General features: G+C 37.4%; 1 protein-coding gene across 12 annotated transcripts in view; it reads right to left on the reverse strand.

The window, feature by feature from the left end:
* LOC149567719 (ubinuclein-1-like) overlaps positions 1 to 13,388 on the reverse strand; it is a 153,786-nt gene that overhangs the window by 43,460 nt on the left and 96,938 nt on the right. For 6 of the 12 annotated variants that reach the window (XR_016362472.1, XR_016362473.1, XM_089820980.1 and 3 more), the window contains 2 exons: positions 2,229 to 2,342; positions 1,712 to 1,852 (listed from right to left, as the gene is read on the reverse strand). The exons of 3 other annotated variants lie outside the window; for them this stretch is intronic. Coding sequence is in view for 7 of the 9 variants with exons in the window: in XM_089820980.1 (XP_089677106.1) it covers positions 1,712 to 1,852; positions 2,229 to 2,342 (255 nt within the window). In the remaining 2 variants the exon portion in view is untranslated. The remainder of the gene's footprint in view (positions 1 to 1,711; positions 1,853 to 2,228; positions 2,343 to 13,388) is intronic. 3 more of the 12 variants (XM_089820983.1, XM_089820981.1, XM_089820982.1) reach the window with 1 other exon arrangement.

The raw sequence follows: 13,388 nt of genomic DNA on the forward strand, positions 1-13,388 counted from the left end.
GTACAGTTTTAGGGAGGACAAACATTGTACGATTTTTGAGAGAGTCATTGTACGAATTTCCAAAGTCGGGAATTCTAATGAGGTCCACTGTATGGCTTTTAAGCTTGTGCTCTGTAGGGCTTTCTAAATCGCACCATACGGATTTCAATAAGTAGCGTACAGGTTTTTAAAGGCTTGGATTTTGTATCGTATGGATTTTAGGCTTTTGAAGATTGGTATACAGATTTTGGGTATGGGCTGAAGCATTGAAGCCGTATGGACCCCCTAGACCCCCAATCGTTGCAGATATCAGTCGTGGGAGTCTGACCAATTGAGAAGACTTGGAGCTGCTACAGGCATGGAGTGTCTGTGTACCAGAGGCACTGAGAGTAGGTGTTGGCCATGAGGCTGTCTTGGTGGATGCGTAGAGAGCTCGGGAGGAGCTGATCATCCAGTTGGAGACAGTGCAGTGACACTTGGTTCAGTGTACTCGGAATTGGAAGGCAGAAAGCGGCACAGGTGGCTATCAAGGTCAAATGTCAGATTGGCTAAGGTGACAGTGTTGAAGACCAGTTAGTCAGTCAATGTATTTTGGTTGTTGATTTGTCTCAGAGATTTTGTAATAGTCGTCAAGAGACGAATTTTCTTTTTGGGGGGGATGATGTTGTCAGTAAAAATTGTGTATCAGCCGACGGGTCCCTTCGGAAAGGAAATTGTGTATCAGCCGACGGGTCCCTTCGGAGAGGTTCTTGTTATGTAGCTGACGGGTCCCTTCGGAAAGGTTTTTGTTATGTAGCGACATGTTGTATGTGGCCGATGGACTCCTTCCGGAAAGTTCTTCGAAAAGTATTTATAACCCCTTCGGAAAGCATTGTAATCATCTTATCATTGAAGCATAATGTAATGTTCTGGCATATGCGAATAATCTAAGGAATTCTGTTGTTCGTGTTCATTGTCTGTGTGCAATTCTAATTAACCTATGCGGTAAACAGATAAGACCTGACCATCATAAGATCACACATGAACCATGAAATCCCATGCACTTTTGTAAATGTCAACGGCTCCTAAGTTTGATAAATGTTGACCTCATAATTGTAATCAACCTCTAACTGTCTTGAAATAGGATGCTGGGAGGTATTATCCTACTTGCATAAATCAGGCATGGTATATTTCCACCCTATGCCAACCCACTATTATTGACCTAGGAGAAAGGTAGGGCCTATGTCCCTATCCCTATTAAAACAAGATGGGTTCTGAGCCACCCTAGTAATCCAACTTCACTTAACCGACCTACAATTGAATTGAGACACACCACCACCACTACCGCTAGAAAGTTCTTAGGGTAGGGCCTTGTAAACTTTATGAAACAACTAAGTTTATCTATGTACTTAGTAAGGGCTTTCTAGTTACGACACAAAAATTCAGTTCTATAATTAACTGGCTTTGCAACTTATGTTTCCAAGTAGAACCTAGCAACTATCCTAAAAATCCAATAGAACCAACATATGAACGAAAAACTTCTGACACTAGCCAAAACGTATCCCGTGGAATACAACAATGCAAAAGGGAGAATTCCGAAGAGACTTCTGCATATAACTTCTTGATTTGTGGACCCTTATTTCCTTCTATTCTTTGTAATCAAATAGTTAGAAAAGAAGAAGTTATCATGCCTGTAGCACTGTGCTTGTCATAAATATTTACACACGACATAGAAAGAGTATATAGGACACACCTTAAGATACTGGTTATACACTTCACAAAGAAAATCCTCTGTAGCATTGTCCCATTTATAAGGCACACCTGAACTGCCTTTCACTGCAGCAACTGATACTGATTGAAAGTCACGAGGTGAATCTTCCAGACGTTCAGGAACCTAATTCAGAGGAGATATATACAAGCTTCATATCATATCCACCATTGTCTTACCAAACATGCCAAAAGTTCCAAACAGAAAATTCTTTATTTACAAGTATTTGGAAAGAAAAAGTCTAACAAGCTAGTGGGGAAGAAGAAGAAGAGTATACCTATCTATATCTTTTTCATGTACTGTACTATAACATTAATCATCACACATAGGTTTACTGAACCTCTATAGTAAGACATAGTAGTGAAGAACACATAAATCATAAAATTATCTACATTGATATTATGTATACTGGTAACCTTGAATGAAGCTTCTTATGGGGAGAGAGAGAGGGAGAGAGAGAGAGAGAGAGAGAGAGAGAGAGAGAGAGAGAACTTCAGCATACCTTAGTCTTCAACTGCATCTTAATCAATTCATCACCCTCTGTTCTGATATCTCGCATTTTTTCTTTTCTTTCTTTTGCCAGCTTTCCTAGTTCAATCATTTGTTTGAAGTTCCTCTGCACAAGTAGAATGCCTTGTGTGTCCTCCTTATGTAGGAATTGGGAGCCAAATGAAATCTAAAAGCTACTGTTTGTCTAGAAATCAAAGCACTTCATTTGTCTACAAATTATAAGACCTACTTTTCAAGGTTTAATTAACCTTAATGATACTAAGTAAACAATTAGAAACATTAAATGGGAAAACAAGAAACTGTCTTTGAGCACAGCATGTAAAATGTCGGACAACAAATAGTGAAAAAATAATTTTTCATGAATTTGAAAACCACAAACAAAATGATGGTATAGAATCTAGATCATTGGATGAACCAACAACATACCATGAACTGAGGATCAAGTTTATACCCCAGCAACAATTACAGACTTTTTTGACAACTATTTTCAAGTCAAAACTTTTGGGCTTACCAAGTTATCTCTAAGTCCATGTCTACGAATTATGCTCATTATCGTCATTTGAAAACTCCAACAGTACTTTACTGAGTTGGCATGACCTATGAGATTTTTCTCAGCAGCAGCTAGTCAAACAACTCATAGTCCAATTTCTTGCTGAGATTTCAGATATTTTTAAAAATATAGCCATGCTCTATGGGCTAACTTGTATAATCAAATTCAAGCACTCCTGCACACACAATCTTTTAGTTTTGCAATTCATTTTCTAGCTTTTCTTCTCATATTTTGCTAGCAAAAGTGATCTTTGGAATCCATGTGAGAAAACAAATTGAGAGAAGGGATTGAATAAATGAAGGTTTGGCCATAGCTATTAAGGACTTGATGCTGGAGAAAACTAGAGATTGTGATAAAACTTACAAAAGATGGCATGCACCGCCAAAGTTCATATTAGCCCTGATGGAGCTCAAAATTATAAAATTAGAATCTCCATTTATGTACAATTTTTAAGCCATATCACTATCAATTTTATCTTTTGGATCATTAGCTTTGTGGCTATTAGGATAGATTTTTTCCTCCCATATTTCCAAGTTACATTTCCAAGCTTCACACACCATTTGTCTCATGCAAATCCAACTCTAAAATGATCAGCCTCTTCACATGGAGTCTTATACAATTTCACTCAGTCATGTAATTCTGCATCACATCCAAGTTTATAAACTGTTCATCCATGGTATTCTCCTGCCAGTAGTACTTGGATATACAATCAAAAAGATTCCTCTTGCTACTTTTCACATATCTGAAGAAACTGTATGACGCATTTCTAAGATACACCTGGACCTATGGAATAAACAATTGTTTTAAAATCATAATGACAACAGCGGTGGAGTCCAGAATATGTACAGTTTGGTAATGCTACAGCAGTGATGTTAAAAGTTTTGATCCTATCAACAAAGTCATAGGGAATTATATATATCTGTCCATAGTTATTTCTCAGGCAACAATAAATACCATTTTTGAAGTCAACCTGTCAAGTCATGAACTGTGACTTGTGTGATAGCTGTGCAACATTTGTAGACACACACAATATGGATAAATTACACATCATGACAGGAGGAGATCTAGAACTAATTAAGAGGTGGAATCTTGAGATTCAAGTTGCTGTAAATCTTGAGAAGCCAAACATCTGCAGTAAGGTTTCTAAACTTGCTCGGAAGCAATAGTGTTCCCCCACTAAAGCCATAGCCCAGGGATGTCCTCTAATCCTAAACAAATTGAAGATATGGAGCAGCAGCCCGAACCCCTGGAGATGATGGAATCATATTTGCCAGCAAAACCAAAAATAATAAAGATTTGATATATTACTAATACAATAGTATTTATGATGTGTGCATAGAAAAAACGCATTCAGCGGTTGAAAATCGTGGAAGGAGGAAAGGCCAATTGAACCCAAAATCCCAATGAAGCACAACCAGAATGAAGGAGCCGTAGTTGATGAGGACCCTAGCAAAACTTCAACAAGGAACACTGCAGAATTCATGGATATTGCTTGGACATTATGATGCCAATATTTGATGGCTTATCGCGCAACCTGCACAATTTTGTTTTGGAGGAAGGTTTGAAAATATTTAAGAGAATGAGAGATAATATTGTCCCTTTTAATTCATGGACAACAAAAGCTAAAGATGGAGCAGAATACTGCTTTGACATGATTTGATTCACCAGAGCACATTGCATATCAAACGAAGATGAAGGGATATCTATTATACGATGAAGACTTTGAAACAAATAAAGCTATTAAAACTGAAGTTTATTAACGCACAAAAAATGCAATTATTAAATCAAATTTTAAATTCAAAATATTTCAATTAAGAGGAGACGTAACTTATGTCTACATGGGGTATGACCTTACATGTTTGAAAAGTCAGCCTCATAAAGGATAAGATATAAATTAAGTTAGAAAGTTGAAAAACAATATATATTCGAAAAGACATTAATATTCAGGAGAGATTATTTATTATGTCATGTCCCCTTTTCAAATAATTAAAAAATAATAATCTTTGCTAAGGCAGGCAGGCCCAAGAAAGTGAAGTTTCGGAAAAAGGGGGTTAATCTTTGGAAACCGTTGGACTAATAAATGAAAATTATTATTAAAATATTTTTCATTAACCTCTCTTGGGCGTGAGTTATAGTTATGCCCTCTTTTAAGGGGTTTGGAGGCATTTTGGGCTGATTCCAGAACTTGATTTTTGCTCATTCTTTGTTATTCTTCAAAGGCTGTCAAACCTGTGGAGAAGGAAACCCAAGAACGGGAGTTTGCAAGTTTCCACGGAGACCCAAGAACGGGAGTTTGCAGGTTTCCAGGAAGGCTAAAGACGGGAGTTTGAAGCCATTCCATGTGCATGCTCATACAGAGTTTGCCTTTGTGCTGAACAGTGCAGATTTGTGAGTTTTCGGGTGTGTTTTTTGTATGAGTTTGGTGTTTTCAGTTGAGTATTTCATATCAGTTTGGGTTGCTGCTGTATTTCAGACTTTAAGGTGTTAAAATAGAGCTGAATATATGTATTGGGACGTGATTAAACTTTTGAGATAGATTATTAGTGTTTTTGTGGTGTTTCCGAGCATTTTTGTGTTAATTTCGGGAGCTCGATGAGCATAGTTTTTGTCCTACATTTGTGTACTGTTGTGTAAAGGCTATACAGATCTGGAAATGTCATTTTGTAGGCTGTTATGCTGCTGAAATTTCTGTAAAAATGTCCATTTTCAGATTTATTAATAATTGGTGAAGTTGTGAAGCTTTTGGCACTATTTTCACCATACCCGATTTGGGGTTTCTTGATAAATTTGGTGGATCTTTGTGATATTAGTTGTTTGATCTTGAAAATCTGATTAGAGGCGTGGAATACCATTTAAAATCAGTAAAGGGACATTTCAGTCGTATCAGAGCCATGATCTTGTCAGCCTGAGGGTTTGTAGAAGTTTTCATGTCAGTTTTGACAACTACCCAGATCTTGCATGTCAGTTTTGACAACTACCCAGATCTTGCATGTCATAATTTATGGTTGCATATTGCTTCTAATCAGATGCATGTCAAAATTTATGGTTGCATTCTACTTCTAATCATTTGCATGTTAGTTCTTGGTGAATTTGGTGGTTGTAGAAGTTTGCATGTCAGTTTTGACAACTACCCAAATCTTGCATGTCAGTTTTGACAACTACCCAGATCTTGCATGTTAGTTTTGACAACTACCCAGATCTTGCATGTCCGTTTTGATAACTACCCAAATCTTGCATGTCAAAATTTATGGTTGCATTCTACTTCTAATCATTTGCATGTTAGTTCTTGGTGAATTTGGTGGTTGCATGTTGCTTCTAATCAGCTGCATGTCAAAATTTATGGTTGCATGCAACTAAGTGAAAGAGAAAAAAGATATTTGCAGCGAGAAAAGAATAAAGAAATTTTGATCAAACCTCCAGTTGAAAGTAAAAGTACAAAATCCAAGGAAGGGAAAAGTATGGCTGATCCAGATGAGATGGCAAAGAAATTCTTCCAAGACATTCAAAATACTCAGAAGCAAACAGTGGATAGTTTAGTAGAAACTAGAGAGGCTTTGCGAATATTGACAGAAAAACTACAAGGAGTTGCATCTATTAATGAGAAAGGGAGCACTTCAGAGGAGCCAAGAAATCTGAAATCCACACCATCTAAGTCAACCAAAACTATTTTCTTGCCTGCAGATGAGCCACCAGTACCAAATCCAGCCATTAATCCTGTGGAAAAGGTTACAGGTAACTTGATTACATTAAGAGCTACTTACAATGGCTTAGATGATGACTTTCGTAGTTCGGTTCCTTTTAGAGAATATGTGGATATGATGAACATTTTGATGCCCAAGAAAGAGTACAGAAGGGAGCATGACATAAGTGGAAGTGAGCTCAAAAATAAAATAAGCAAGTTTATAGCACCTACTTTTGATGGAACAAATAAAATTTCAGCTAGAGCATGGCTACAAAAATTACAGACCTTCTTCACACTTAACCCCATGAAGGAGAGTCATGTTGTTCAAATTGCAAGTCTACACTTGGAAGATGCAGCCAATGATTGGTGGTATCATGGAATGACTACTCAAGGTCATGATCAGGTAACTACATTTGATGATTTTAGTCAAAGAGTGATAGATAGATTTGACCTCAAGGATGATGATTATGAGGATGTTGTTGTGCATGATGGTGAGATACCTGGTAGAGATGAGAAGACATTGAGCATTCATGACTTTTCTGAGAGAGAGTACCAGGCACAGTTAGATGCTTCGTCACATGAGGTTGAGGCTAGTAGTACTTCACATGATTTATCCCGCCAGCTGAAAGTGAACAAAGACAATATTGTGACTTCATTATCTCATCATGACAGGTATGTGGAGTTAGTTGGTATTGGTCATATTACTCAAGTGAGGATTTTCCTTGAGTTACCAGCTGATTCTAGTTTACAGATATGGACTCGAGATTGTTATATTGGCATTTGGGATTCAGTTGACTGGAGATCTTTAACACATTTTGGTAGCAGTGATTGTTTGGGTGCTATCATGGATTTGATTAGCAAATTGCACGGTGTTGTCTTTTCTTGTGTCAGGATCTTATCCGATGTTGGTATTAGTTTTTATACACCGGTGTTGGGCTTTGTTCATATATCCAGTCGACCATACTTGCTGGAATGTGTTGATGATATTTCATATTTGGCAGTGTGTACAGATGAGTCCCAGGATCATATTGGCATTGATGACATCCAGGAGGATGTAGTGGGCAGTTTTGAAGACTTAGTTTCCTTGGGTACAGAGGAGTTGGACAGCAATGCTAATGTTTTTGATACTCTGTATGTTGATATGAGCTTTAGATTTGATTCACAGGATATGGATTGTAATACTCTAGAGACTAGTGACTTTGAGGATACTCCTTTAGACAGTGCATCAGAGGAGGTTTGTAGGAGACAGTCAAGCCAGTGCCATCATGTGTCTAATCAATTGAGAGTTAGTGACCGAGACATTGCTATCACTTGCCAGCATTTTGATGTTGCTCGTCAGTTGTTAATAGTTTATGGATGGGGTTCTCCTACTAGTGATGAGCAGGAAGGCAGTTATCTTTCCTTGACAGAGATCCACTCTTTATGGGAGGCTATTCAGATTTTGAGACAAAATTATATGCAGTTGGTAGCCGACAGAGATTATCTTATGGAGTGGGGCAGTACAGCATATGATGCATTGTTGGCCAAGGAAGATGAGGTGAGTGAGCTTATTGAGCAGCTTGAGGTGACTTCTGAGATTCTTGAGAGTACACAGTTGGCTTTCAAGGAATCACAGTTTCATTTGGCTAAGGTGACCATGGAGTTAGAGCGACTACAGTCTTTACCTGATTCTATACAGTCACAAGCTGTGGTGTTTGGTGATCCAAGGATGTCCATGGCCGAGATTGTCAGAGACAGTGGAGATGGGGATGCATCCATCCTTGATACTAACATTGGCATATCAGGGTCATTCCCACTAGAGTCAAGTTCAGTTCAGTTGGGTGCTATAGCAGATTTTTGTGGTATGCCTGACATGGTGGTGACCTCTAGCACTAATGGCACGAAGACTAGAGATGCTGTATCAAAGACCATGTGTGATGTTGGTGAGCCGATAGTTGGCATGGTTCCGGCTAGTAATACTACTCCCTTGGTGATGACTTCAGAGGTAGTAGTTAGTTCCAACTTGGTTAGTGATCGATTGCAGTTAGTTACATCTGGATTGCAGTCTGAGCCACTGACTGAGATTGGCGCATTCTATTAGCATTACATTGTGAGGTATGCTCATCAATTTACCTTTGATGACCATGTTGATGAGATGATGATACAGAGATGTACTTTGGTTCCTAGTGTTTATCATCAGTTATGGGATAGTTTGACACCTCGAGATGAGAGTCATGATGGGCACGACATGGTGATAGGTTCTACAGTTTACAGTTGGATAATACATGACTTAGAGCAGGAGTTTTGGAGTGATGCTCCAGCGGGTGTTGTTATTGATTCTACTCCTTTGGCTATGACATCTCCTGACTTAGCTGGTGATCAGTCACAGTGGGTTGTATCACTTGTTCATGGCGATCTGTTGACTGAGGTTGGTTTTCTTTATCAACATTATATTGCAGGGTATGTACATCAGTTAGCATTTGATCATTGTGTTGAGAAGTTGATGGCAGGCAAATTTGGTTTGGGTTCCAATTCTTGTTTTTTATCTTGTGATGGCTTTTCACCATCAGGGGTGCATGGTAGTTATGGTTATGAGACAGTGGTCGGTGATCTACAGAGTTGTGTTGACTGCAGGCATTGTATAGTGTGTGGATTCTCCATACTTGGTACAATTTCATTCGGGAGCATTCACCATTGTTGCAGAGTTGGATTGTACATTCCGTGTAGGCCAGTGGAATGCATTGATGGTATTTACTGTGTTGCTAGTCCACTTTACTTGGGTTTTGATGTTCTAAGAGTTTGTGTCTCGTGGGTTTCTGACTATGGAAGTTGTGATTTTGGAGTTTGGTTGAGCTATAATTGTCAGTTTGATTATGGATTCCTCTTGGTCATATTGCAGAGGATATTGCAGGAGCCTGTGTTAATTGGTAGTAGTATAATTCATGACTACATTTGGGATCAAGGTGGATTGATTGTCTTATTGTTCAGCCATTGCTTGAGGACAAGCAATGTTTGGGAGGGGAGGACTTGTCATGTCCCTTTTTCAAATAATTAAAAAATAATAATCTTTGCTAAGGCAGGTAGGCCCAAAAAAGTGAAGTTTCGGAAAAAGGGGGTTAATCTTTGGAAACCGTTGGACTAATAAATGAAAATTATTATTAAAATATTTTTCATTAACCTCTCTTGGACGTGAGTTATAGTTATGCCCTCTTTTAAGGGGTTTGGAGGCATTTTGGGCTGATTCCAGAACTTGATTTTTGCTCATTCTTTGTTATTCTTCAGAGGCTGCCAAACCTGTGGAGAAGGAGACCCAAGAACGGGAGTTTGCAGGTTTCCAGTGAGACCCAAGAACGGGAGTTTGCAGGTTTTCAGGAAGGCTAAGGACGGGAGTTTGAAGCCATTCCATGTGCATGCTCATACAGAGTTTGCCTTTGTGCTGAACAGTGCAGATTTGTGGGTTTTCGGGTGTGTTTTTTTATGAGTTTGGTGTTTTCAGTTGAGTATTTCATATCAGTTTGGGTTGCTGCTGTATTTCAGACTTTAAGGTGTTAAAATAGAGCTGAATATATGTATTGGGATGTGATTAAACTTTTGAGATAGATCATTAGTGTTTTTGTGGTGTTTTCGAGCATTTTTGTGTTAATTTCGGGAGCCCGATGAGCATAGTTTTTGTCCTACATTTGTGAACTGTTGTGTAAAGGCTATACAGATCTGGAAATGTCATTTTGTAGGCTGTTATGCTGCTGAAATTTCTGTAAAAATGTCCATTTTCAGATTTATTAATAATTGGTGAAGTTGTGAAGCTTTTGGCACTATTTTCAGCATACCCGATTTGGGGTTTCTTGAGAAATTTGGTGGATCTTTGTGATATTAGTTGTTTGATCTTGAAAATCTGATTAGAGGCGTGGAATATCATGTAAAATCAGAAAAGGGACATTTCATATTATTACTTGTACGAAGGGATAAGGAGTTTAATATGACTTTGTAATATAAATTCTATTATTTTATTTTTATAATAAAATAAAATGTTCTTTGTTTATTTTAAAAGGCGCGAGATTTAAACTGCAGATGAATCGTCCTTTGTAAAAAATTTTGGAATTCAGTATACAATTTAAATGTCAGATAAGTGGACATGGTCATTTAGCATTTGAATTCGATCATCTCAGATATTGTGAAATATTAAATCATTTCTGTATATGTGTCCAATTTGTCTCCCTACCAAAGGAGTTAAAGTTCAATTTGGACTAATTTAAGATTGTGTAATATTTGGTCTGTCGCATCTTGATTATTTAATTGTTGGCAGTATAAGTGCTTAAGAACTTTATGAAGTTGTACGTAAAAATTCACTGAAGTTGACCCTATTGCCCGGATGAGCAGAGGCACTAATCTTTTTGTTATTTAAGTCAGAAAATTTGTAACTTCCTTCCTACAAGCATCAGATCCATTATTAAAACCTTATACAAAACATTCAAACACTCAGCATCTAGTTTTCATTTTAATTGAGTTCGAAGACCTTGCCAACCGAAGAACTCCAAAGCTTAAATTCGCTTTAGAAAAGCTCTGAGCCAAGTGATCAGGTTTGAGGAGAAGGTCTACCCGCCTAGGTGTAGCAGAGCTTGAAGTGCAGGGGAATTGAGAAGTATTCCTATTCGTTGGCCAGAACTAATTGAGAAGTCCTATCAAAGAAGTGGCGGGCTCTTGGATTTCTATTGTGCAGTTTGGGGAACAAACAAGCCCTCACATGCACACCCCTTTAAAAAGTTTTAAATCAATCATTTCATCTCTGATTTTCATATTGACTATTGGTAAGTTCAAGAACAGACCTTCTACCACCTTGAACTAGTTAAAACTAGTTGGGCTGGTACAAACAGGTTCAAAGTTCAAGTTTGAAGGCCCAGTTTAGTGGTTCAATCTGGTGCATTTGGCATACTAGTTCAAATTGGTTTGCATGGTACAAACAAATTCACAGGTTCATCAAGTTCATTTGAGGCAGTTCATATCATGCTCAGTTTACTTCAGTCGGTTCAAAATAGTTCAAACTATTTCAGATTGGATCAAGATGATTCAAGCTAGTTTGGCATATTTCAAACGGGTTCAAAAAGTTCAAATAGGTCCAAAAGGTTCAATCGGGTTCAACAAGTTCAAGGTTCAAAAATTTAAGAGTTCATGTACACAGGTTGGGAAATGCAGATCCAAGTTTAGATTCAAAATCCAAATGTGACGCAAGAACCCCAAACCATGAATGCAGTTCAGAATCATCAAGGTTAAAAGTTCAGGTTCGCAGATTCAACAAGTTCAAAGGTTCAAAATGTGCAAATTCAGGTTCGCAGGTTCAAATTCTTCAGTTTTAACAGCAGAAACAGATTTTCTAAAAACTGGAAAATGGGTCCCAGTGTGGAGGTCATAACTCCTAATCCCACAGTTCGATCAGGCTGAATTTTGGATATGTTATGACAAACCTAATTCTCCAAATGCTCTCGAAACCATTTTGCAAAATAATTTACGGATCAAAAGTTATGATAAATGGAGTGGAGTATTGTCAAAACTATCAATGAGAGTCATAAGATGATGACAACACATCACCAACTGAACAACTGCCAAGATACAAAAGGTTTTTCAAAAGAAAGGATCCACGTATCCTCTCTAATGACAATTGCTAAGTTATATTATTATAGACTTTAATTTAAAATTCATAATGAGGTTGAGGACTGTCATGACCCGAAAATTACATACAAATCAATCTATTTTAATGCATATATAACATATTAAAAGATAGAGACCTTATCCATGCAAATAAATATATGAGATATATTATTGTTATAAATAAAATCATCATCATCATATATATGTGTGTGTGTGTATATATAATTAAAATATAAAAAATATATTACAATGAAAATAGAAATAGATAGATAAGAGTATAATATTATTAATAATAGTAAACATAGATTAATATTAGCAAATCTATTTTTTTTTAAATAATAATAAATTATAATACATAACATACAAAATCTATGGTTCTGCATTTTAAGAAAACACCTGACTATGACCAAACGTCACCTATGCAAGAGATGTGACGGGTCATGCCAAAGAAGTCACCTATAAACACTCGCATTGAAATGGTTTAAGGGGGCATGCACGTCTAGACTATATAGGAAGATGATACAAGGAGGAACGAACATGGAAATCGACAGGCCAAGAAAATACATACTCGCAAAGCTATAATCAGAAGGGAGTACCGAAAGCAGGACAAGAAATAGCGAAGTAAAGATCAGAAATTGATTTTAATAAATAGAAGAAGATACCCTATCCACAGGAAATACATGAAATATGCAGAACACACACTCATGGGGCATCGTAAGGAGTTAAATAAGAGACGACGTTGAGGAGACAGGCTAGACAACGAACAACTGATAAGGAGGAACATATTCAAAACACTTAAATCACATTCAAGTATTGTCTAATATAGTCAACAATGGCAGAGAATATAGTTGCTAGTCAGGATGAACCAAGTTGAACAAAGAATATGAACTGAGCTTACTGCAAGTAATTGGCGCTAAAAGAAGAACATCAAATATCAGTATATAGAATGCATGGTGTATCGTAGGTACCATTAAAGCATGGAGGAGAAATATCATTTAATGTTACAAAGCGATCATGCACAAATCGTAGTCCAAGTCCATTTAGGAGAATTAAGAATCATTACAAAGTTTGCAAAGTATAACTACCTTCAGTAGGGGCATCAAGAATTGACAAGAATGTGGGGATAACCGACACAATAATCGAACAAGAAGAACTCCTATTGAATCCATGATTTGATTAGAATCAATGATATGAATACTAAGGACATATGCATCAACAATATACAACCATGAACAATATCGCCTTGGAGTGAATGTAGTCTTATCAAATGCTCATAGAAGAGTGAGGAAAGTTTTGGA

The sequence above is a fragment of the Cupressus sempervirens genome, chromosome 3 (genome assembly GCF_028749045.1).
Source record: "Cupressus sempervirens isolate cs-2001-9-10 chromosome 3, ASM2874904v1, whole genome shotgun sequence".
NCBI lineage: Eukaryota > Viridiplantae > Streptophyta > Pinopsida > Cupressales > Cupressaceae > Cupressus > Cupressus sempervirens.